Genomic DNA, 24,922 nt, shown 5'->3' with positions numbered 1-24,922 from the left:
TCCTTAGATTTTTTTTTAACACCTGCATACCATGACCTTTAAGGAAAAATATCAATAGAACTTTAGAGATTCAGGGAATCTGGCCTTCTGCCAGGCTCCAAATCCAGATTATAGCTTCATATCCTCTCCTGTCCATCCTCTGCTGTAGGATTTACTCTATTCTACTATCCAGCACAAGAGAAAGGCTAGGGTAAATGGCCAGCACTGTACCGTTGAACATACAGCTGTCCATTCTCTCGTTACAAAAATACTGATATAGAGTTCAACCTCCAACTACTCAGTAAATATTGTGAGTATAATCTCATCTATCATCACAGTTACATGTCCTCTTTCTCCTTCTTCCTGATTCTTTCCAAGAGTTTTGTTGTCTTCCGCCCTTATATTCAAACATAAGAAGTCCATAGAATCTTTTTTTTAAGTTTTTTTTAATGTTTATTTATTTATTTTGAGAGAGAGAGAGAGAGAGAGAGAGAGAGAGAGAGAATCCCAAACAAGCTCCACACTCAGCATGGAGCTCAACGTGGGGCTCAATCTCACAACCGTGAGATAATGAGTTGAAATCAAGAGTCAGATACCTAACCGACCGAGCTACCCAGGTGCCATAGAAGTCCATAGAATCTTAATGACGTAAGAGATCATGTTGTTAAGAGTAGCAGTCATCCATCTTCAACTTGACTTCCTAGGGATGGTAACTCATGACCATTCATGCATGTGAGCATGTATTTGGGAAAAAATACTGGATTAATCACAACTTTTAGATGATAAAACATAAATTACAAAAACCTTACAGACAGTGGACTATATCAGTGTCAATTTCCTGGTTATGATATTGTACAAGGCAAGATGTTACCATTGGAAAAAAAGGATATATGAGACCTCTGTGTTTCTTCTTAAAACTGAATGTGAATCTACAATTATCTCAAAATAAAAAGCTTAAAATTTATAGAGGTAAAAGGACATTCATGAGCAGTCTTCTTTTTCCAAGACCTTCAAACTGTCATAATGCTGGGAAGGGAATATCCAAGGGAAACTTCTGTCTTATGCAGAATCTACCATGCTGGCCTTTGGAAGTGGTATAAAAAAGTCACAGAAGCCAACAGATAAATAGCAATCTGGAAATAGAGAGGTGGCGATGAATATGAATTTTTATTTTAGCACCAGATATAGGCGTCATGTTTGCAGTATTATTGTTAGTATAGATTCCACCTCCTATCAGCTGCCATACTCCCAGACAGCCACCTGCTGCAAAACTGTGTTTTTTTGTTTTTTGTTTTTTTCACAAGAATTATTTAATCTATGGGGGCGCCTGGGTGGCGCAGTCGGTTAAGTGTCCGACTTCAGCCAGGTCACGATCTCGCGGTCCGTGAGTTCGAGCCCCGCGTCAGGCTCTGGGCTGATGGCTCAGAGCCTGGAACCTGTTTCCGATTCTGTGTCTCCCTCTCTCTCTGCCCCTCCCCCGTTCATGCTCTGTCTCTCTCTGTCCCAAAAATAAATAAACGTTGAAAAAAAAAATTAAAAAAAAAAAAGAATTATTTAATCTATGTATCTGGCTGGTCATAGTTCCAGTTTCCAAAGCTAAACCAAACGTGCTGCCTTTGTTTCCACTCCATCTCTTTTCTAGTCTTCTGGCTTCCCTTTCCTTTCCCAGGATTTAAGACCATTGACTCTGCTGACGGAAGTCAGGCTTCTGACCGCCTAATAAATAAGTTCACCAGTGAAGAGCCTATTTTTCCTTCTGTTTAATTACAGGCTTCAGAGACATTCAAAATGGAGGGTGTCCTAGGGACAAATAATACTGTAGGCTTGGTTTACTTATCTCCCGTTGGTACTGGCACCAAGCCCTTCCTCTGCTTTGAAATTCATGGTCGTGTCTGTGGCTGCATACTAAACAGACTGAGGCCACCACGCAGCCTGCTTAGCCTGTCCAGATGCAGCTCAACTAATGTATATACCTTAATGGCCCGTTCATAACAGCAGGTTAGATAACTAACACTGTTGGTTTGTTTCTTGTGCAATCGAGGTATGTGATCATAAATGAATTCATGTATTACCATTTGAATTGGATGTCGTGAACTATCCTGTTGAACTACAACATGCTTGTTCTGAATCCTATGATTGGCTTCAAAATTGATCCTTAGAAATGTATGTATGTATAAAATGATTAGGTGACAATTAAAAAATAAAATCAAACGTACAAAAAGCTTTAAATGTGAAAATTAAATTTCCCTCCTACTCTTGTTTCCTCACCCTCATTTCCCTTATACAGAGAAACTCGCTGTTAAGTTTTAAGCATAGATATTCATTCAATGGGTATAGGAGTCTATGAGTGTACGTTTTATATAGAGAGAAAACACTATAGCTATGTTTCCCTAATTACTGCATAAAAACTAGCAGGATGTACATGGTGTTTCACAATTTGTTCCTTTTACTTAATTATAACTCTTAGAGGCCTTTTCCATGTCAGCATCTGCAATCTGCCCTACCTTTCTATTATTTATTTATTTATTTATTTATTTATTTAAAGTAAGCTCTACACTCAGCATGGGTTGTCAACTCACAACCCTGAGACCAAGAGTTGCATGCTCTCCTGATGCCCATATCATACCTTTAAAAAAATGTTTTTAATGTTTTTATTTATTTTTGAGAGAGAGAAAGAGAGAGAGAGAGAGAGAGAGAGAGAGAGAGAGAGAGAGAGATGGAACATGATTCGGGGAGGGGTAGAGAGAGAGAGGGAGACACAGAATCCAGATCAGGCTCCAGGCTCTAATCTGTCAGCAGAGAGCCCGACGCCGGGCTCTAACTCATGGACCACAAGATCATGACCTGAGCCAAAGTCAGACGCCCAACCGACTGAGCCACCCAGGTGTCCCATCTATCATACCTTTTTATTTATTTTTAAAAAAAAAATTTTTTTTTCAACGTTTATTTATTTTTGGGACAGAGAGAGACAGAGCATGAATGGGGGAGGGGCAGAGAGAGAGGGAGACACAGAATCGGAAACAGGCTCCAGGCTCCGAGCCATCAGCCCAGAGCCTGACGCGGGGCTCGAACTCATGGACCGCGAGATCGTGACCTGGCTGAAGTCGGACGCTTAACCGACTGCGCCACCCAGGCGCCTCTATCATACCTTTTTAAATATCTGCTTAGTACTTTGTTGAGTGGATATAATCCTTTCGTATTTAAATAGCCACATTTTGATGGATATTTGCTATTTCTAATATTTTGTGACCAACAATGCTTTGGTGAACACTATTGCATGTAATTATTTATGCCACGTGTAGTAGTATCTCTAGGATTTATTCTTGGCAGAATTCTTGACCAACAGATGTATTCAGGTTTTAGGTAAATAGGTATTGCCTCTCCCAAAGAGGCTGTACAGTTTTCCCAACCATGGAAGAGAGGACTTGTCTCCCCACAGCTACCTCTCTTTATTCTAGTATCAATTTTTTTCAACGTGCCATTCTGATTATAATTGTAAGCTATATTTATCTAATTATGAATGTGGTTAAGCATCTTAAAAATAATTGGCTATATTCTTTCCACTAACCACTCAGTTCTTTATCATTTCCTGAATAATGCCTATTCCTCACTGGTTTGAAATAGCAGCTGACATCGTTGTTTATTTTAATAGTTTCTGAAATATATTCTATTTTTTTAATGTTTATTTATTTATTTATTGAGAAAGAGAGAGAGAGCAGAGGAGGGGCAGAGAGGGAGAGAATCTTAAGCAGGTTCTATGCTGTCAGCACAGAGCCAGATGTGGGGCTCGATCTCACGAACCATGAGATCATGACTTTAGCCAAAATCAAGAGTCAGACATTTAATGGACTGAACCACCCATGTGCTCCTGTTAAATTTATCTTATTGTTTACAAACATCAGTACCAATTTTTGTAAATTTCTATATTTTTCTAATAAGTCTTAATATAAAGTAACTTTGTGCCTCTTTATTCTTTTTCAGTACTTCCTTAGATATTTTTGCAAAGTTTTATTTTATTTTTTTGTGATTGTGTCATTTCATTAAAATAAACTTTGAAATATACACTGTTTAAAAGTAGGGTGTGGTCATGATGAGAACAGGAAGGCTTTATGCCCAAGATTGGGTTAGACCTGGGACTGAAAATGATATGTAGAAAAAGAGGAGCAAAAAGGATCAACAAAGGGAAGAAAACTAAATAAACATTCCAGGTACCAGATTCTGTATAAAACCCAGAAATGCCCTGGAATAAAACATGGTCTTGAATGACCTGAGTAATTTAAGCAGCCAGCTGGTTTTGCAGTCAGCATGTATAACCCTGGCTTCTAAGGACTTGACAAACTACCAGGGTTCTGACCTTACATTGAAATTCCTTGAACTCTGTGTACCTGTGCGCACGCACCCAACATGCCTGCCCCAGCGTGCATGTTACCAGTCACAAGGAGCACCATTAATGAGTGCTCTGGTAGGAAGCGTAACTTAGAGGCTAACAAGTTCTAGGAAAAGAGGGAGATCAACACAGACGGCCAGACACCAGTTTCGAGCAGCTTGTTCTTCAAGTATGGTGAGATCCAGACCTTTTCGTTTTACATCAGTCATCTCAAAAATGGGAACCTCGTGTTTGCCACTATTCCAGGTAACCATCTCTCTTTTCGGGAAAAGATTTTTGGAGGTACTCGAAGAATCTGATTGTGATAGTTTGTTCTTTGGGTACCTTAACTACTCTTACATTTAGAAGATTCCGTTTAAGGAAGTGTTACCAGCATCTTATGACTTATTATATTTACTGGTCAGAGATACAGAAAACAAAATGGTCCGTGACAGTAGTTTTCTTTCTTCTGTATCTGTATCAGTTCTGTTGCTGTTGAAGTAATATGATGCAATTTAGTCTTTGCTTAACTTTACTAGGCTGTGAATTTTTTTAAATAAAAAATGTTATTGATATATCAAACTGCTGCGGCAGGATTCATTTTAAGACATGTTTACTGTTGCCTGCAACTGTACTTAAGGCTTGACCATTTTTTCAGTGCTGAGTAATGTAGACAGAACCATCTTAGAGTTTATTTTGACTCCTCTGCTCTAGCATCTCATTCAGACTAATACCCGCATCTCTGTATCTGTGTTACCTGAACGCAATGTATCTGAAAGATTTAGGTCTGAAATACATTAAGACTTTGCTCACCATTCCACGATAAGCCTGAAGCCTGACAGCTAATGCATTGGCAGCGAGGTGGTAATAATATAAGACTGTGGACCCCTTGCTAGGTAGGGTGCAGCACCCAAGAAGTCTAGGAAGTGACTTGAAATTGAAATGCAGGCTTTATTTGTTTATCTGTTAAGCTGGATCCCAAATGATTTCATCTACTCATAAATAAACTTTCCTTATGAACAAAATTTGAATGTTCATTTTCCTCTCAGTTAGTATGCAAATCTATTTGCAGCATTTCTAGCAAAAGAGAGTGCAACTCATTTTCTGTGCTTATAAATTGTTCATTACCATGCTCTCTGATGGCCAATTCATGGCTCCATCTGCGACTCCACAAATCTCTTTGCCCAGATAAACGTGGTGGTGTAAATATAAGGTGCTGAAGAGGATGCATTCGGGATTAAAGGGAAAAAAGACGTGTCTCACAAAAATTCCCAAGCCTATCATTTTAAATTTTGCAACTTCGTATCTGTTCTGTTATTTGTGTGGTATAGTCCAGAAAAATAAATACTACACTGATCTCCTTAACCCACGTTTTAGGACTACATATAAATGACTTGTAAAGATTTTCTTGAAAGAGTCTCAGTGCAAGGGAAAAACAAACCTACAAACAAAACCTCTAGGAAGGAGTACTTTCTTTCCTCTGTGATGTGAGTTATTGTAACCTGCAAGGCTCAACACAGAGAACTAAGATAATTATATTGAAATTCCTATGGTTTGGGTTGTTTAAAACAAAGCAATCAAGGTTATTACTTTTTCTCTCTTCTTTGATAAAGAGAGAAAAGTAAATCTCAACTGGAATGTCATGTAATTTTAAATCGACCTTCCCCTTAGAGCTAGTTAAAGTCACTTCTTCATGCATATATTTAACACCCATTAATGCTAATGGAATGGACTTCTGTTTTCAGGTAAGGAACTTGATTTCTTTGTGTGAAAATACTACTCGCAAATAATGAACTTCCTTCCTCTGGCTAAAATGTGAAAACAAAGAAAAAATGCAAGGTGCAGAAAAGGTCTTTAGAGCAAGCCAAATCTGCCTGCAGAACGAACAAAAGGCATTTTCACATCCATCTGTAAGGGTGTGTAGGATAGGAATCTGGCTCACAATGTATATCCCCTGTCACTGCTGAGCTAGAGGATCTATCCAGAGATTTTTATTTTTCAATTAAAATTCTGTGCACCAATAATAGACTCTGCAACAGAGCTTTTAATTAAAAAAAACAAACGAAATGATATAAACCCACATTGTCTCTAAGCGCCGTTTGTATTAAAGGATTAGACTAATGAGAAGTTCGGGTTTCATTGTTCTAAACATGTGTTTCAGTTGGTGCTCTCGGACCCACCATGTGAAGAAAAGGAAATGTAAGTAAATAGCAAGAGGCTCCATGTTTTTATTTAGCATTTTCAAAATTCAAAGAATAAATAAGGCTCAAGTCATTTGAGAAGCCCCAAATGAGTTTCACATGATTATAATCATGCACGCAAAGTCAGAGTAAATTGTTTTTAAATGCAAATGGCTCAATTTTTCTAAACGCGGAAAAAAGATGCACTTTCATTATGATCGGCTTTGTTAAATATATGGGGCCTCATTGATTTCTAGGTATTTTTGCTTACTCCATTCTCCACCACTGAGGTATTGAGGGTTCTTTAGGTTCATGAAAGAATCACAACGTCATCTATGGTTGCATCCACACTCCTAAGTCACGGTGATAGTGGGCTGCAGTTTTCTGCATATTCATTCTCAAATAGTTTGTGAAGCAAACTCACAAAAATTCTAACCTGTATTATATGTATATTTCAAAGTGCTTTTGATGTATACTACGTGAATAATTGCCTCAATTTTCTCACTCTTTGTGCTATAGACTTAATGGTTCCCAGGATTCTATTCGGGAAATGAGGAGAAGGTGCCATTAATAACGCTGCTGCTGATTAATGACAACTGTAATGCACTGTGACTTCGTGCAAGTGTCAGAAAAGCATGTCTGCCAAGCACTGTCTTCTGGGTGTAGCCCTCACTGCCAACTGTTTTCAATTATCTTTGCCAGTTACCCTCAAGGCCACAGTCTCAAGGCCTGGGCATTGCCTCCAAATTAAGAGGCCATGTTATGTGAATGCCTTCCTCCGCCCTGGAACCATTCACTTGGTTTTGGTGGTTCATCTCATTATTGATAAGCTGCATGTTAAGTCTGCGCTGTTCTTCCAGCTTTTCCATTGCTCTCCTTTGTTCTTTCTTTGCACTGATCTTAGACTTGTTTTTTTCTGTCTTCTGGTGTTTGTGGCATAATGGAGGTTTTGATGACTGATGTATTTACTTAACTCTGGACCTCCTGGCTGCCTCATCTTGCCTAATCTCTTCTGCCTTTGACCCAGAATAAGAGAAAAAGAAATTCATAATTGGAAAGGCTCATAAATGTTGACCGTAATTCTCCAATCAACATGATAGGAAACTATACTGTTGAGGAACTTGATAAGCTGCCTTTAGAGTCACTGAGGCCACTGGTCTCCTTTTCACATAAAGAAATGGAGACTCAAAGGGAGACAGCAGCAAATTAACGCAGGGTTTCAATTAGTACTTAAGTACAATTTTTTGGCTACCTCACTTTGCATGTAAATGTCTGTTGTATTTGTCACTATTTAATACCATTTCTTTTGAATGGAAATAAGAAACTACTTCAAATAAAATGCAAGTTAGCAGAAGATAAAAAGAGAAGGCAAGAAAGTACCTGGTATTGCAGGTGGGATTAAGTAACTGTATACATTGAAGATGCTTTCCCAAATCTTTTGTCACCACAGGAAGGTGTTTGAGAGATGATTAGTTCTATTTAAATCTGTTTTCAAACATATTTTCTCTGATCTAACCTCCTCAATTTATTTTTATAACAGCATTTCTTTAGTATGAACAACGCATTGCTAGGCTGTCTTTGTATAAAATTTAAATACTGTAAGTAAGTTAGTATATGAAAAAAACTTGATAGATCCTCCCCATTACATGCCTAATCCTTTACCCTCCCAGAAATAAGCAAGTACAGTGATGTGTGTGTATGTCCAGAAAAAAAGGTAACTTATAAAAGATAAATATGATCATACATTTATAGGATTCTGTAAATGAATTGCATTAACAGATTGCACTAATTGATTAATATGTCGCCATCTAACCTGGTTTGAGGAAGTGAAGTGTTTTTCTCAAGAGTAAGCAAGTAAAATGCAGAGCTTGGATTTGGACCCAGGACTGACTCCTGAGTCCAGAATTTTATATTACAACTATACACATGTATCATACACATACGTATACTGTATGTACTATTATACTACTGTATACGTGCTATAATTTTGCACTACAAAACTATATTGTATGTCTAATATTAATTTTTTTAAACGTTTATTTATTTTTGAGACAGAGAAAGACAGAGCATGAACGGGGGAGGGTCAGAGAGAGAGGGAGACACAGAATCGGAAACAGGCTCCAGGCTCTGAGCTGTCAGCACAGAGCCCCACAGGGGGCTCGAACTCACGGACCGCGAGATCATGACCTGAGCTGAAGTCGCACGCTTTACCGACTAAGCCACCCAGACGCCCCTTGTATGTCTAATATTAAATGAAATGATACACTGGCAGAAATACATGAGGGATATATGATTCGCCTATTCTTCTAGATACTACACAACCTCCCCTCGATTAATTAAGTCAAGTCACCCGTCTCTGGGTGATATGATATGGCACCTATCTCTCTATTGTAGCTAAATCTCACTTTTGCCTATGTTAAGGAATGGTTTAAAAAAGAAAGGACCCATGAAATTTGTTACTGCATTTACTCTAAGGGCATATGAAAAACACTGCTCCTATTGCCCACAGTACCCTCTTCATAAAGCCCCATAGTTTGAATTCTCCCCTGGTGTCTACTCCAGGAATAGTTGTGCATCTGGTGAGTAATGCTGCATGATTTTGTTAATTTTAGAGGATACCATATAGCCAGTTCTCCCTCTCATCCTCTTCACTGCTAGAAAGGTTAAGCCAGATCTCGAGTTGGGTTCTAATTTTACATACTACATTCAGTTTAAAAAATGATCTCACTCTTGGCTTAGTCTCTCTGTGTGAGACCCTCCACACTCTCATTTCTATTTTTTTCTTTTTTGGGGGGGAATTTTTAATATTTTTGAAACATTTCGGAGCACAGGATACTGAATGCATTCAGGCAGGACTCCACATAGTAATGTGAGGCCAGAGCCGGCTTTTACTGTTCCCGGGGCGGTTGGGGGGGGGGTTGCTGCATGGTGGTAGGAGACACCGACTCCACTGCCAGATGGTCTGGATGTGAAGCCTGACTCTCCCACTTGTAGTTCTGTTATCTTGGGCAAGCCAGTTAATGTCTCCCCGACTGAATTTTCTGAATTGTAAAATGAGGATTATAATATTGTGACCTTACCTAATAACGTTGTAAATTGGAAAGCGAGTTAATTCCCCTGAAGTTATATAACTGGTTTAGAAGAATGCCTGGCACAGGAAGTTCTGGGTGATTCTAGCAAAGGAGCCAACAGAGTGACTCTGCAGTTTTCTTCCTGAATTTATCAAATTAATGAAATGGTAGTTAATCTTAGGTCCACAGAATCTCAGCACTGAGAAGAATAATAAAGATCAATAAGTCTAATCATCTCTGTAGAGGAAGAATCATCTCCACAACACCCAAGCAGAGAAGGACAATAGCCTTCCAGTAGGGTCAGAAATGATGTGCATCAGCCACCACTTCCAGAGAACTCTGATTATTGGGAACATCTTTCTTAAGCATCAGAGTTGGTTCTCATTTCTCCTGATCATTTTTTCATTTTTGGCATCTTCCCAATTTGACCAATCATATATAAATCTCCAAATAGTAACTTCATTTTTTAAAATTGCAACTTTTCCTACACTGACTATCTTGCATCTAAAATTCGAGCAATTAGAACATTATTACAGTTTAGATACTGTTTGTTTTTTTTTTTAAGAATTAAGAAAAATCTGTTTAAGGGGCACCTGGCTGGCTCAGTCAATAGAGTATAAGACCCTTGATCCCAGGGTCATGAGTTTAAGCCCCACGTTGGGCTTGGAACCTACTTAAAATGAAAAAAAAAATAAAAAAAAAAAAGAAAAATCTTTAAAAATTGACCTTGAGAAAAACATGGAAATAATGGCGGGGGGGGGGATAGGAGGGAAGCACACAGAGTCAGAAGACCTGTAATCTGGTTTGAATTCTTCAGCCTTGGGGCACCTGGGTGGCTCAGTTGGTTAAGGGTCTGACTTCCCTTCAGGTCATGATCTCACAGTTCATGGGTTTGAGCCCCATGTTAAGCTCTGTGCTGACAGCTCAGAGCCTGGAGCCTGCTTCAGATTCTGTGTCTCCCTCTCTCTTTGCTCTTACCGTGTTCGTGCTCTATGTCTCTCTGTCTGTCAAAAATAAATAAACATTTTTTTGGGGCGCCTGGGTGGCGCAGTCGGTTGAGCGTCCGACTTCAGCCAGGTCACGATCTCGCGGTCTGTGAGTTTGAGCCCCGCGTCAGGCTCTGGGCTGATGGCTCGGAGCCTGGAGCCTGTTTCCGATTCTGTGTCTCCCTCTCTCTCTGCCCCTCCCCCGTTCATGCTCTGTCTCTCTCTGTCCCAAAAATAAATAAAAACGTTGAAAAAAAAAATAAATAAATAAACATTTTTTTAAAAATTAAAAATAAATAAATAAATAAATAAATAAATCCATTCTTTGGCCACTTCTTTGGCCTCTTCCCCACTGACTTTCCTACTCTCGGTTTTCGTTGTAAAGTATGTAAAATTCTGAGAGTGAAAGAAATGATCCCAAAGGTGCCTGCATTTATATATTATATAATTATAATTATATAATCATTTTGCATTTGTCCAGCTAATTGCTTCTTGGCCATTGTATTTAGGGCATATCAGAAACTGCACCTGTGGGTGCACAGGATCAGAAAGAGAAAGTGAAATAAGTCAATTTGGATAATTGCTATCACTGGAAACAAATACTGAGTGGCTCAAAAATTAGATATGAGAAACAAATTGAGGTGGTTAATCTTTAGAATTGACATTCTGATAAGGATATGGTCTATTTTTACATGTACGGAGGGTAAGCACAGATTTATAATGGAGGAAGATGAAGAAATCCACACTTCTGATCATGCCCTCAGATTTTAAGATTCCAGACAGGAACCTTCTTCTCTTTTATTGGGCTAGGACACAAGAGAATTCCCCCACATCCATCTAAGGCAGGGTACTACATATTTAAGATTTATATATTTTTAAGATAATATTTAAAATTGTATGGCTATAAATGCAATACATCGTATATTCAAACAGTATGGAAATATGGAAAAGATAAAGAGCCTCATGATACCATCTGCCAGAGAAGGAAGCATGGTTAGTAATTTGGTGTATATGAGTGTACTACTATATAATAACTATTTAGTGAAATCATTGTAATTGTATGAAAGAAAATATACAAAGTAGAATTGAGCCCTCTATATCATTTTACTTCACAAAGCTTTTAATTATAAATATGAATCTACATTCTTTTTGATGACTGGATAACATTCTTTTATAAGGATGTGGCATTAATATTTTTAAATGCTTTGTTGATGATTGCTTGTCTTAGGATGCTTTATTAAAGTTATACTTCAGCTGCCATTTTTTCCCAGCCATTTGAACCTGTGACTTTAGGTGAACACACACACACACACACACACACACACACACACACAATCTAAAACACAAAAAATGAAAGGAAAAAAAAAAAACCTGTTCTCTGGGTGATTAAGTTTCCTATTAAATACTTGGGGTAAAATTTTTATGTTGACACTTCACAACTGTTAAAAAGTCACTTCTGACTAGTGTGATGATAAACATGGCACACTGCCTCCTTGGAGATGTTGGGAGCAATAAATTAGCTGACAGTTATGAGTGCTTTCAAGCTGAAAAGTACTGGGTGTTATTTTAACAAAGACTGAAGTAGCCATGATTAAGTACAGCTCCAACTCACAAGCTTATCGAGCTGTGATGAACAGGTTTCCACTGTTTAATCCCTGAATACTTTGATAATGGTCCATGTACTGAAGTATGAGAAAATGCTGTCAGCAAACCTACATTCAGCGTACCATGCCTGGCATAGTGGAATATCACAGAGGTATCTACACCTGGGGAGTGAAACCCCCTGAAAATCACACTGCAGATTTTGTTTTCTTTTTTGTTGTTTTTTTATTTTTTTTAATGTGTATGTTCATTTGTTTTTGTTTTATTTTGTTTTTTTTGTTTTTGTTTTGTTTTTGTTTTTTGAATTTTGTTTTCGTGTGATCTTTTAAAACTTATCCAAGAAGGGCACCTGGGTGGCTCAATGGGTTGAGCATCTGACTCTTGATTTCAGCTCAGGTCATGATCCCAAAGTCGTGGGACTGAGCCCTGTGATGAACCCCACGTCAGGTTTTATGCTGAGAGTAGAGCCTACTTAAGATTCTCTCTCTCTCTCTCTCTCTTTCTCCCCCTCTTCCCCTCTTGCACTCTCTTTCTCTTTGAAAACTAAAAATAAGTAAATAAACTTGTCCCAGAATGATTTAATCGTGCCTAGACACACAAATGATTTGTCCATCCTGACTGAAGAAATCAGCTTCTCATTCCTTGATAAAGGGCACATGTACCCACATTCATTCATTTTCCCTTTTCCCCAATTTCTTCCTCCAAGCTGGTTTCCAGCCTGCTTCTTTTTACCAAAATATTAAAGGTTAACAGATTTTAAACCTTCCAGGTGACTGCATTTTAAAAAACTCTAGGTCTCTGGATAAACAGAATGGTGGGAAATTATCTGCCTAATACCTAATACCTATGACATGTTAGCCCTGGGAAGTTAGTCACTACTTTCTCAATACGCAACCATATATGTAACTCGAGAATCAAACCTATTAAAGTGCAATTATCTATGTATGTTTCAGATAGTTTCACATTTACCTGTATGCTTAGTGTCCTGAATGAAGTGGGCACACTGTATACATTTGCTTAATTGTGCTGGGGCGGGGTGTGATGTGCAGTGAGTATTGTTCCAGGGAAACTGGTAGGGTCAGAACGGATAACATGGTCTGAAAGAATAGGCTTTGACCATCTAGAGGTCCAGCACTAACTATTGTCCTTCTACCACCAGGTGCATAAACTATAAAGATCAATACACAAATGGCTGGTATATCTGGTAAGGACATCCCAGTTTGTGATACATTTTTGGTGTTATGTATACACTCTGTGTCCTAAATAATTGAGATGGCACATGAAATCATACAGTTAAGGAAATGTTAGGGGTCATGTAATACATGTGGAAACATCATTTTCAGTTTATTGTCCCCTGTTGACTAATGTACTTCCTGTGGCAGGGAACTTAACTATTTTTAGGAATAATATCTTGTTCCCAAATTAGAGACATGTAACAGTAAAATAATTGTTCTTTCTCTTGAAGTCTCCACCACATGACTCCTCTACTGATTCCAAAAGTCTTGAAAACCCTCAAAATAAAACTGCTGCCTTTTATAAGCTAGTCCTTCAGAAATTATAAGACAGTTGTTATCAATCTCCTCATACACGACTTCCATATTTTCTAAGCAAGTTTATCAGTTCTCTCAATTAGAAGGTTAGCTCCTGTCTTGTCCACTTTAAACCCCCAACCCCAACATTTAGAACCTGTTCAGTTGCTTAAATACTAGTTGAATGTATGGCTGGCTGGCTGAAAGAAAGGAATAATGAATGAATGAATGAAGGAAGGAAGGAACAAAGACCCCGTTCCTTAGAACACCCCTCCAATTTCCAGAGGAAATGATCATTACCCCCTGGCAAGATCCACCACTCTGCGGCAGGGAATATTCCTGGTTCAGTGAGGATGGATGAGGTGTGGCAGGGGATTGCTCAAGGAATCTGGCCTCACAGAACCTTGCATCCTAGCTCCTGAAGCTCTTGCCCCTTCTCCGGGAAGTAGCAGCAGTCTTACTTACTCCTCTGCTGCTTCTTCTGGCATCAGGTTCTTGTTGCTGATTTTCCTGGTGGCTCTTCTCTGTGGAGTAGTGTTCTCCTGCCTCCATTGCTGGCTGCGGAGACCTCGAATTGATTCCCCAAGACGCACTATGGCTGTTTTTGCTGTTGGAGACTTGGACCCCGTTTATGGTGAGCTGTCTGCACACTTCTAGACTTCCTGTTAAAATCTAATGGTTTGTAGTGAATTGAAAAACTAACCTCTGGAAAGCAGATTGGTGAACTGAGAACAAAACATAGTTTATTAGAGACTCAAAGGAATTCAATGGGGAGAAAGTCTACATGAGATAACTTCAGAAGAAAGGAGGATCCCCCCCCGCCAAATGTGACTTAGGGAAATGACTCGTAGTTTAGTACAAGGATAGACCTAAACATTTTCTCAGTCAATACACTAAAGCGAAGAGAGACACAGGGCTTGTCACTCCAAGTGAGTGGTAGAGTTTAAGGTACAGAATAGTCTCTCTGAGCCCTTGATGTAAGTCTAGCCTGCCTTGTGTTCATAGTCTCATTTACTAAGTTCTCTATGCCTCACTTATCTGCAATGACATTGAACCACACTTTCCAGATTGTCTGCTACCAATGGACAGCCTGAAATACTTGGAATCGGGCAGGCGGATGTCAATATCCATGTCCTTTCTCTCCAGACACACAAGTAGCACCCTGATCCTGCCTGCTTCCAACCCCCACCCCCAAAACTATGCCCTTTCTGCTATTTTCTAGTTTACATAAGAGTAAGGAATGGATCCAAGTTTTCAGAGTTATTTGTAGCTGCAGCCTTAGCTGTAAGTAATAGAACTATCACTTAATTGATCTGGGAGGTCACAGATCATAGTTTATTTATTTGTGTTAAGCATTGTTCTCCACCAGACCGTCTGTTGTGAAACTTTCCATTTAAGATGCTATTTTGTACACCATCCATAGTTGCCTTGGGAGGGTATGGTGGAGATTAACAGCCACCCTCCAGGAACTTGGACCAGCATAAGATTTTTAATAGATGGAGCAGGGCATGCCCTGAGAAAACTAACAGCTAAATAAAAAGTGGGGTAAAAAATTAGCTTAAATGTTTTAATATCAAAACTTGGTACTCTAAGATTTAGGGATTATATTTATTATTGACTTTTTAAAAAGTTATATTTAATGGAAGAAACACATGTCAATTTGAGAAATGGTTACTTGGGGAAGGATAATTAAAGTCTCCAATGAAAAAATAATCTTTCTCTTAAAATTGAACACATTCTATTAAGCATAGGAGGAAATCGGGTCACTGACATTCTAATAAATTTTATTAGTCAAAGTGGTCAACATAGCCACATTGGTCTATTTTTCTTTATTTAATTTGAGATATTTAACAAATAAATGCAATTATGATTCTTCCAACCTGACTTGAGTTTCTAAAGAGGAGAATCTTCTCTGGTCTTCTTAGCCTTTACTTACTCAGAAGAAGACTCTTTTCTAGACTGTCTTGAATCTTTAAAAATGTCTCCTCTTAATAAGTAAGCTACCCAGTTATACTGTTATCATTTTTAATGCAGTTTATTTGCCATAGTTATATCCCCATTTATCTGATGTTTTATATTTCCTGTGTGGTGGTTTACACATATGCTTTTGAATTTGCCTGAACTTGCCTCAACAGACAGGTATGACTGGGAGAGAAGGTGTCAAGCATGATCGATTACTGCAATAATCTGAATATAATCATATCAAATGCAGGGCATTAGAATCACATTCTCTGTATTACTATATGACCCTGAAGTCATTAAGGACAGGAAAAGAATATACTTGGGAAGAAATGGTTCTTTAAAAAAATACAGTCACAGTTTATTTCACATCTACCAAGTGCTAGGCACAAGATTAGGGCTTCTTGGATGTTATTTCTAACTGCTAAAAACCAACCTGGAAAAGTGGCTATTATTTCTCCCAAAGGATGTTATATACTTTTCTCACTGTGCTGGATAAATATACCACATAGGCCTTTGCTGCAAGTCAACTAATAGACTTCAAGTTGTCCATAATTGAGGGCAGGGAGCCAGCAGAAATCTGGGCAGGACACTCATGGCTTAGTCACCTCATCCCTTGTGCTAAGTACAGCCTGGTATCTCAAACCTCCAGACATTTCCACTGGGTGATTCCTCAACGGTAGGGATTACTCTCCAGAATCCACATCCCCTTTCTCATTCTCTTGGGTCCTCCTTAATCCCACTGGTAGCTCACTGAATCTTACTTTGCTCAAGAAACACATAAACTCTCCCTCAGCTGAAGTTATTACAAAACTCATTTTTGTCGCTTTCCATCTTAGGACCAGAGGCTCAGTTTCCCATTTCTATTTATTTATTTATTTTCCCCTTGCCTAGTTGGGTGTTAGGTTATCCCACCTTCCACCCATCTATCCTATCTCAGGGATGCTCAGAGTAGCTGTAGAGACAGTGAACAGCTATTCACACAGTCTTGGATGTGAATGTGGCTCCCAGAGTTGTGCTTCCTTGCATTCCTGTGTTTCCTCTCTAAAAAAAAAAAAATAAATAAAAATAGAACAGGGGCACTTGAGTGGCTCAGTTGGTTAAGCATCTGATTTTCGATTTCAGCTCAGGTCATGATCCCTGACCTGCATGGGGTTCTCTCTCCCTCTGCCACATCTCTGCTTGTGCTCTCTTTTCTCTCTCTCTCTCTCTGAAAAAAAATTGCAACAGAATAATTTTTGAAGTGGTATTCCCTGTGATCTTTAGTGATATCTTTCTGACTAGCAATTTGTGTATTACACATCCCAGAAAGTCAATTTTTTAAGGCATTCTGAAACCCAGACCCAGACCCAGACTGGATTTCGTTTCCCCACTGGATCCCCATTACACTTTCATTTCCCCTGACAAACGATTCTTTCGATCTACTGTTTCTGGAAAAAGAGGTTTCCTCCAAAAGAGAAATGAAGAACCACTACAGGATCTTTTTACGGCTACAGGGGAGGTCAGGACCCAAATCTCCACAGTACCCCATAGAGTATGTGCTCACAGCTTCAAGGTGATCCAGTCACTGCCAGATTCACACACCCACACGGCTGGGTATGGGGCTTCACCTGTGTTTTCCTCACAGTCTCAGGTCAGAGGACAGAGGAAAATGAGAACCCAGTTGAAAGATAATGGTGACGCGAGAATATGAAATAAGATTTCTGGACTCCCTGCCACCCTCTGAGCACAAAGGGGAAGATAGCAAATTCCCTCTTGAATACAAAATGTTGGAAATGGGTCATTTAAAACATTTTAATGGAGAGAACTGGATTTGCTCTATTAAACTTGGGTTTCTTTCTAGATCTTTATTTTATTTCTTCAAAAATTATCTCATTCTATTGCCACTATTTGTTGAATATATTAGTTGAAACAGCTCTGCTCTTCTGATCTGTGGATCCAAGATTTGACTCTCAGGGTCCCATAGAAGCTGCCCTCAACTGAAGAGCCAAGAAGAGAATTTTGACAGAATATGGAAAGGTAGAGTAGACTGAACTTGAGTGCTGTTAAAATGTGTACAATGGGAGATTTCTCTCACTAGCAATTCCAGGCAATATTATTATGGCTCAAGTTGTCAATGACCTTTTTTTTAATGTTTATTTATTTATTTATTTATGAGAGAGAGAGAGAGAGAGAGAGAGAGAGAGAGGGAAGGAAATAGCACAGGGGAGGGGCAGAGAGAGAGAAGACACAGAATCCGAAGCAGGCTCCAGGCTCTGAGCTATCAGCACAGAGCCTGATGCAGGGCTCAAACCCACAAACCACGAGATCATGACCTGAGCTGAAGTCGGACACTTAATCGACTGAGCCACCCAGGCACCCCACCAAGTTGTCAATTATCTCAATTAGAAATATCCAAGAGAGAAAGGCAAATGTGTGGCCTGGGATCCTCGTAAACAGTGTGTAAACATGTTATGTTTCCATGTCCATAACATATCACAATGAAATTATTTGCACACCATAAAGGGAGAAAAAAGTCTCTCTGCTACCCCCTTGGAGGGTAAGGAGGAAGGGTGGTACTGCTAGGGAAAGAAAGAAAGAGGGGGACCAAAAGAAAGTCAGGAGGGTGAAGGGAAAGGGGAAAGATAAGAGCAAAAGGAGAAGGAATCTACAGTTTGAAGCTGGAGATATTTTGAGTACTGAAATTAATACCTATTTATTTCATACAAGTCCTAAAGTCATGTTTGTTTTTTGTTTGTTTTGTTTTGTTTTGTTCTCTTGTGTCAGTCCCGCCTCCTTTTCCTGGACTCAGCCCCAGGGGTCTCTTAGACAGTCTGTCCTCCCATTATCACCCTCTTCTGCTACCCCTGACTCATCTCCTGGATCCTTCGTTTTCCCTTAGCATCCCTGCTATTCCCTAGAAAGGACCTGTTCAACGTCCTATGCCTTCCTGAATGGGGTTGTCCATAAAGTGGTCTCTGAGACCTCTCACCCCTTCTTTCAGTCATCAGACCCTAGCAGTTCTAGAATTAACTCAGCGCCTGTGTTAGGGGCAGACATGATTTCTTGTTTCAATGCTGTCTTATGGCCTTACCTCGCCTTACCTATTTTAATGATGCTTTTAGGATCCTTCTTATCTGCAAAGGCCACAGAAAACAAGAGATTTGCAGGTTTTCCCTCCTTCAAATGTATAAGTTGAGAGAACCCACATTGGGCAACAGAAAGTGATTTTTTAAAGGAATGTATGCAAATTTTTAGTAAAGTGGGAAAAGAAAATCATTAAAATTCTCCATAACCATCTGTACCCCAAGATCAAGGACTGTGAGACAGGCTGAACAGAGAGAAAATAAAAGTGACTTAAGGAAAAGTTTTGAGTTTGTCAGTTTAATGGTTTTGCTTATTAAATCTGTATTTAAAAAATGGCAAAGAAGTTTTAAATTTGTTTATAAACAGAAATTTTTCTGTTAATTTACTGAAAATAATGAAAATAAGTTTTCACTGAAAGTAAGGTTTTGAAGCTGAATAAAACTCTTATTTATGAGAAAGCAAGACATTTAAGGATAATGAAAAGAAAAACGTTTGGGGTCTGGTAGGTGAGAGAAGGACTAAGGGCTTGAGGGAGAAAAAGCAATCTAGTGTTCATTAGAAAAGAAAATTTGAGAGCATAGAGGAGAGATCCCCACCATTATTGACAGCATAGCAGAGAGATCCTTGCCATTATTTAACTAAAGTAATAAATTACTATAAAATCTATATTGACTGCTTTTCCATCCTATGTGATTCAGAGCTGGGTCCTATTAGCTCTAACAGGGCAGAAAACAGATCCCATGCTATTCCTGAGAAGCCAGCAAGGTGAGCACCCACATTGACACCCTTCCTGAAGACACTCATCTTGGCTTAGCTCCTCTTGGGGGCTGATCTCCTCAATAATGCTGCCTTTCAGATCTAATCTTCCTGACCCCATTTCTTCTGCAATTTCAGAGATAATCTTCCCCTTTTCTTACTTCAGGGTAAATAGAAGTACTAACCTTTCAGCAATGATTAAATGGGAGGGTTCTGAATTGGGGAGGGGAAAGAGAACTGGACAGGGACAGAGAAGAAGCCTGCCCTTCCATGCCCCTCCTTTCCTCCCCCAATTCTCCCGGATCCTATCTTATCTTCAGATGGTTTCTTTTTTTTTTTCTTAATGTTTATTTATTTTGAAAGACAGAGGGAGAGAATAGGGGAAGGGCAGAGAGAGAGGGAGACAGAGGATCTAAAGGAGGCTCTGCACCAACAGCACAGATATGGGGCTCAAACTCATGAACCATAAGACCACGATCTAAGTCGAAGCTGGACACATAACTAACAGCCACCAGGGTGCCCCTAGGATGGTTTCTGAAGTGTTATTTCTGTATACTTTATGTTATCCATGTAAATATTCTGTGACTTGTTTTAGGCAAGGAAAGAGGGAGATTTCATTCACATGCTTTCTTTTCAGGGCATGATAATAGTAACAGCTCACAATTTATTGAGCATTTACCATGTGCCATGCTCTGTACTACCATCTCTGGTCACGTTTATTCTTCTCTACAACCTTATGAGGTGTCCACTATCATTCTGAACACTCTAAAGATGAGGGAAGCAAGGCACTTAGCCGATAGTAGAACAGTGACTGAAATTCAGGCACTGTCCACCACTCTGATAGAAGAGGAAGGAATGAGATACAGAAATGAAAAGAGACGAAAGAGGTGGAAGGGGCAGGTTCAATAAGGCAAGTCAATGGGACTTCTCTTAACGATGTGGGAAATCTGAACTCTGGCTATAAAAACTCAGCAGTGCGTATATTGGTTTTACAAAATTCAACAACAAACTCATACCTTCGCCAGAAGTTCCATAGAAAATGACAGGATATTTGCAGGCATTTTAACTGAGTTCTTCCAGCTTCTTAATTTGTCAGAATATAAAAATTATGTCTGCTCCCCTCTCCCTTCATATGATACAGATATCCCCCGCTATCTGAAAGCAAGCCTTTCATAAGCCGAAAAGACTTAAAGAAGCGATTACCATTAATTTATATGGAAAAATTTTTGAGTGTTTCCAGACCCCAAAAATAACCTGTCTTTTCTGATTCCTTAGAACACACCTTGCTACTGAATGCACAAACGAGGTCAAGATAAAGCACAGAAAGATGCTCACAGACACATTTCAAAGCCATGGTGGCTTGATGTTGGGAGGTGGAGTGTAGCTCCAGGGAAGGAGCTGCGTGGGGCCACTCTCCTGCTCAGGTGCACACTGCCTCTACAGTGGCTCACTGCGAAACAAATACTGAACATCATTCGCTTTTCACCCTTTTTTGTAAAAACAAAAACCCTCTTTGAATTTCTTTCGGTTAGCAAAAGCAGTTACTAATGGACGTGTTTCATAAAACAGAAGTCGGGTAATGCGAACATTCGGAAAGTGGAGGGTACCGGTATTGCCTGTAAACCTGCTTTGAAAAAAATTAAAAACTGATATATGTTTGATTTCACAAAAGCTTTCTGAGCACATGGACTTAGTTATGTTTATCAGATGAATGCCCTGTGGTTTTCATAATAAGCTTAAGAGCAACGGCCAAATTTGTAGTAAGACGATAACATAAAACTTACCTACCACAGAGAGTAATTGTTAATATCCATCTGCCAGAAGCACAATATTGATAATAGCAGCAGTAGAGATAACTTTGAGCTAAAAATTGTCAAGTTAATCTGATCAACCACTCCAGGCAGAATGATAGTTAAATGACCATTGACTTGCTACTAGATATACCAGGAGCAGTTCACCTAGGAAATGGACAATGCTTAGTACCAGTACCCACAGTGCAGGGAGGTGCTGGGGCAAATACGTTTTGCCAATGTTAACTGTTTTATCCAGTGCCTCAGACTTAGCTTACATCATCCTGTTTCCTAACTGCAAAAGCCTCTAACTCCACAAATTATTTTGTTTAATAATCTCTGTGCTATAATGTTGATAATGATAATGATTAAATATTTAACCATTAAAATAAGATAAATTAGAACATAATATTGTAAATAAAAGAAAATGCATGCATATTCCTGGCATATGGTAGAGTTCTTGATATATCTACTACTACTACTAATGATAATTAGTTATTAATGGATAATTATTATGTATCAGGTTTTGTTTTAAGCACTCTAAATTCATTTAGCCTTGCTTTTACAGACATAGATACTGACATTATCCTTTTATTGCATAGGAGAAAACTGACATACAGAAATGTTATGTAATAGCCTAGGAGTAGATCATTCAATTAAATAAATAATTCCTCCGGAAAGTGCTGAACCAGGTTTCCATTCAAAATTCTCTACCCTTCATAGATTATATTAATGTTTGAATTATTCTACTCTGCTCTCCCAGCCAGTGAATGCAAATACAAATATATGAACATTCACGATTCCAAATAAACATTATTCATTCCAAGGTAAAGATTCTGAGCAACCTGCGTTTGGATTCCAGTGATACAGCTATTGCCTAACATGTAACTATTCCTTAAGTTGTTTTGATAATTGTGTCATTTTCTTTGGGATCTCCTTGGTGGTATCACATTTTAATCCTTCACAAAGAGGTCAGCAAACTTTCTCTATTAAGGGCTAGATAGGAAACACATTTGATTTTGCAGGCCAGTTGTCTCTGTGGGGACTACTCATCTCTGCCATTGTAATGCAAAAAGGGACAATATGTAAATGAATGACATGGCTGTGTTCCAATTAAATTCAATATACAAAAAATGGTCAAAGAGCTAGATTTATTTCCAGGGCTTATTTTTTCTTTAATGGTGAATTTAGAGCTGTTACTGAAATTTATAGTTGTTATTGTTTTGAAAAGAAGGAATCAAATCATTTCAAGACAGCCGAAGACCCTGGTTAATATATATATATATTATATTATATATTATATATATATATAATATATAATATAATATATATATATATGTATATAAAGGGAGAGGGAGAGATGTCATTATGAAATATTACTGTTGGTTCCTGTTGTAACTCAAAAATAGTAACAGTCTTTCAAGGGAATACTAATAGGAGATTTCCAAAAGAGGTACTGAAATAAGTTAGTCTCTCCAGGGGATCAGTTTGAGGAAGAAAATGCTTGTTTTTGATATTTAATGGCATCTAGAGTGCATAATTTAATAGTTGAAATTTTGGGGCGCCTGGGTGGCTCAGTCAGTTAAGTGTCCAACTTCTGCTCAGGTCATGATTTCAGGATTCATGAATTTGAGTCCCCCTTCCCCCCACCACCTCTTGTCATGCTCTGTGTCCACAGCTAGAGCCTGGATTCCCTCTCCCTCTCTGCCCCTCCCCCCACTCATGCTCTGTCCTCTCTAAAATAAACATAAAAAATTTAAAAATAATAATAAAGTCAAAATTTTGATTTTGAAGCATTTTTCAAAACTTTTGTAATGTTTTTTCTTTATTGTGTGTGTGTACTTTAAGTGCAAACTTTGAACAAGTTAACATTTTTACTATTTATTATAGAGAAATGTTTAATTATGTTGGTTGTAGTTTGCAGAGCATAAATCTAAAATAATGAAGTTCAGACATTATATTTAAATATTTGTATTGAAATTTGCATTTCCCATGAAGGAAACATTAGCTAAAATACCATTAGTATTTACAGGAATCTTATCTTCTAATCTACCAAAAAGGGCATCCCTCCTACTTTCAGCTGCTAAAATGTAAATGCTTCTTGATGGGTTAGTCAATGATGATATAGTCTGTTCACGAGAGCAAATTTTCTTGCTATAGTGACTAACCTATCACTGTAGAGAGCAAGATAGTTGTAAATTTTTTCTCAAGGGTACAAATAATTTTCTGTTGCTCTAGTGATCCAAGAAATGCCAGATTTTATTAGGCAGTTCCTGTACTTCTGTTTTATGCTGACTAGAAAGATTACAAGTCCCCGTTTTTCTCTTTCCAGGGACAGAAGTGGCTGTGAATTCAACTGTTGGAATTCACCTTCAAACTCAAAACCCTGAACTGTATCCTGCTCCATGTTTTGGCACATTAGGACCCCCACCTCCATATGAAGAAACTCTGAAATCAAGTCGATTTTAGCTCTGGATCATCAACTGGAAGCATCAGAAATATTTTTAATTCTAAAAATCAAATTTAGGAACAATTCTTTTATTTAGTGGGAATTCCCAGAAATCAATTAATATAGCCTGAAAAAGGACAAATAAGCAGAAGAATGAATGTGGAGAAAGAATTTTGGTCAGAAAGATATTTCAGTAGTAAATTAGTGGACTCTTAGTGTATCATTGCGGTGTTATATTTTGTGCTACACAATCAAGTCAATGTTTCTCCATCAGTACTCAAATAGACAGTGATTAATGCATGGAGTAGGTCTTCATTAAGTTTGGGATTTCACTCCAGGTACACATCACAGCTTTCCTGGCCTTATTATCTCTCTTTTAATCTGGCCTCTCCCCTAGTATGGAATTAATAAGAATTATCATAATTTCACAATGACCCGAGCATGGTGCCAGACCCAGACCAGAAAGAGAATATTTGAATTAAGGTAAAAGGCGACACTAGGGAACAAGGGACACTCAGAATTGAAGGGTGAAGGATGAATGAAGAGGAAGATTAAGAGCCCAGTTCAAACAGTTGCCTGTCTCAGCCTGAGGAGAGAGAAAGTGTAGATAGAAGCTGAAGAACTCTACCTAAGCTGTGGACCATATGTAATAGCACAGTGTGGAGAAAAAGAAAGCTCTCATTTTGTATGAGTAGATATGGACTCTGGAGCCCTCAGCCTTTCTCTGGTGTCTGAAGACTTGGCATTTCTTGGGGAACTATGATAAGAACCTTTGGCATAGATATCAACGTTCTCATTGAGAACCCTGAGTACAGAAGTAGCAATGGGACATTTTCAACTGGCATTTTTGCGGTGGCCATCAGCAAGGGGGTAGAAAAAGAAATCCGTGGCACATGTCCGGCTGTCATCGGCTGACAAATTTGTCGAACAAAATAACCTGTATCTCCACTTATTCATCTAATATACCTCTTAAATTTAACTTGACCAAATTTATCTCCTGATCTTTTTCCAAATGTGTTTATCCAAACCTCCTTCATCTCAACTGATGGTAACAGCAAATATCCAGTTGCTCAGACCAAAGAACTTGGAGTCATTTTTGAGTCTTCCCTTTGTGTCGTTTCCTATATCCGTATTGTCAGAAAATGGCTTGGCTCTTGGGCACCTGGGTGGCTCAGTCATTTAAGCGTCC

The 24,922-nt window shown here is 38.7% G+C and overlaps 1 protein-coding gene across 1 annotated transcript; it reads left to right on the top strand.

The window, feature by feature from the left end:
* The first annotated feature begins 4,537 nt into the window (after positions 1–4,537).
* Positions 4,538–23,753, top strand: TMEM207 (transmembrane protein 207). Its single transcript, XM_047874281.1, has 5 exons — positions 4,538–4,612; positions 6,507–6,544; positions 13,344–13,388; positions 14,205–14,347; positions 23,617–23,753. Exons 1-5 carry the CDS (start codon positions 4,538–4,540, stop codon positions 23,751–23,753), a joined length of 438 nt encoding a protein of 145 aa, XP_047730237.1.
* The last annotated feature ends 1,169 nt before the right edge of the window (positions 23,754–24,922 follow it).

Source organism: Prionailurus viverrinus, chromosome C2, assembly GCF_022837055.1.
Source record: "Prionailurus viverrinus isolate Anna chromosome C2, UM_Priviv_1.0, whole genome shotgun sequence".
NCBI classification, from domain to species: Eukaryota; Metazoa; Chordata; class Mammalia; order Carnivora; family Felidae; genus Prionailurus; species Prionailurus viverrinus.
This window is presented reverse-complemented; position numbering and strand designations above follow the sequence as displayed.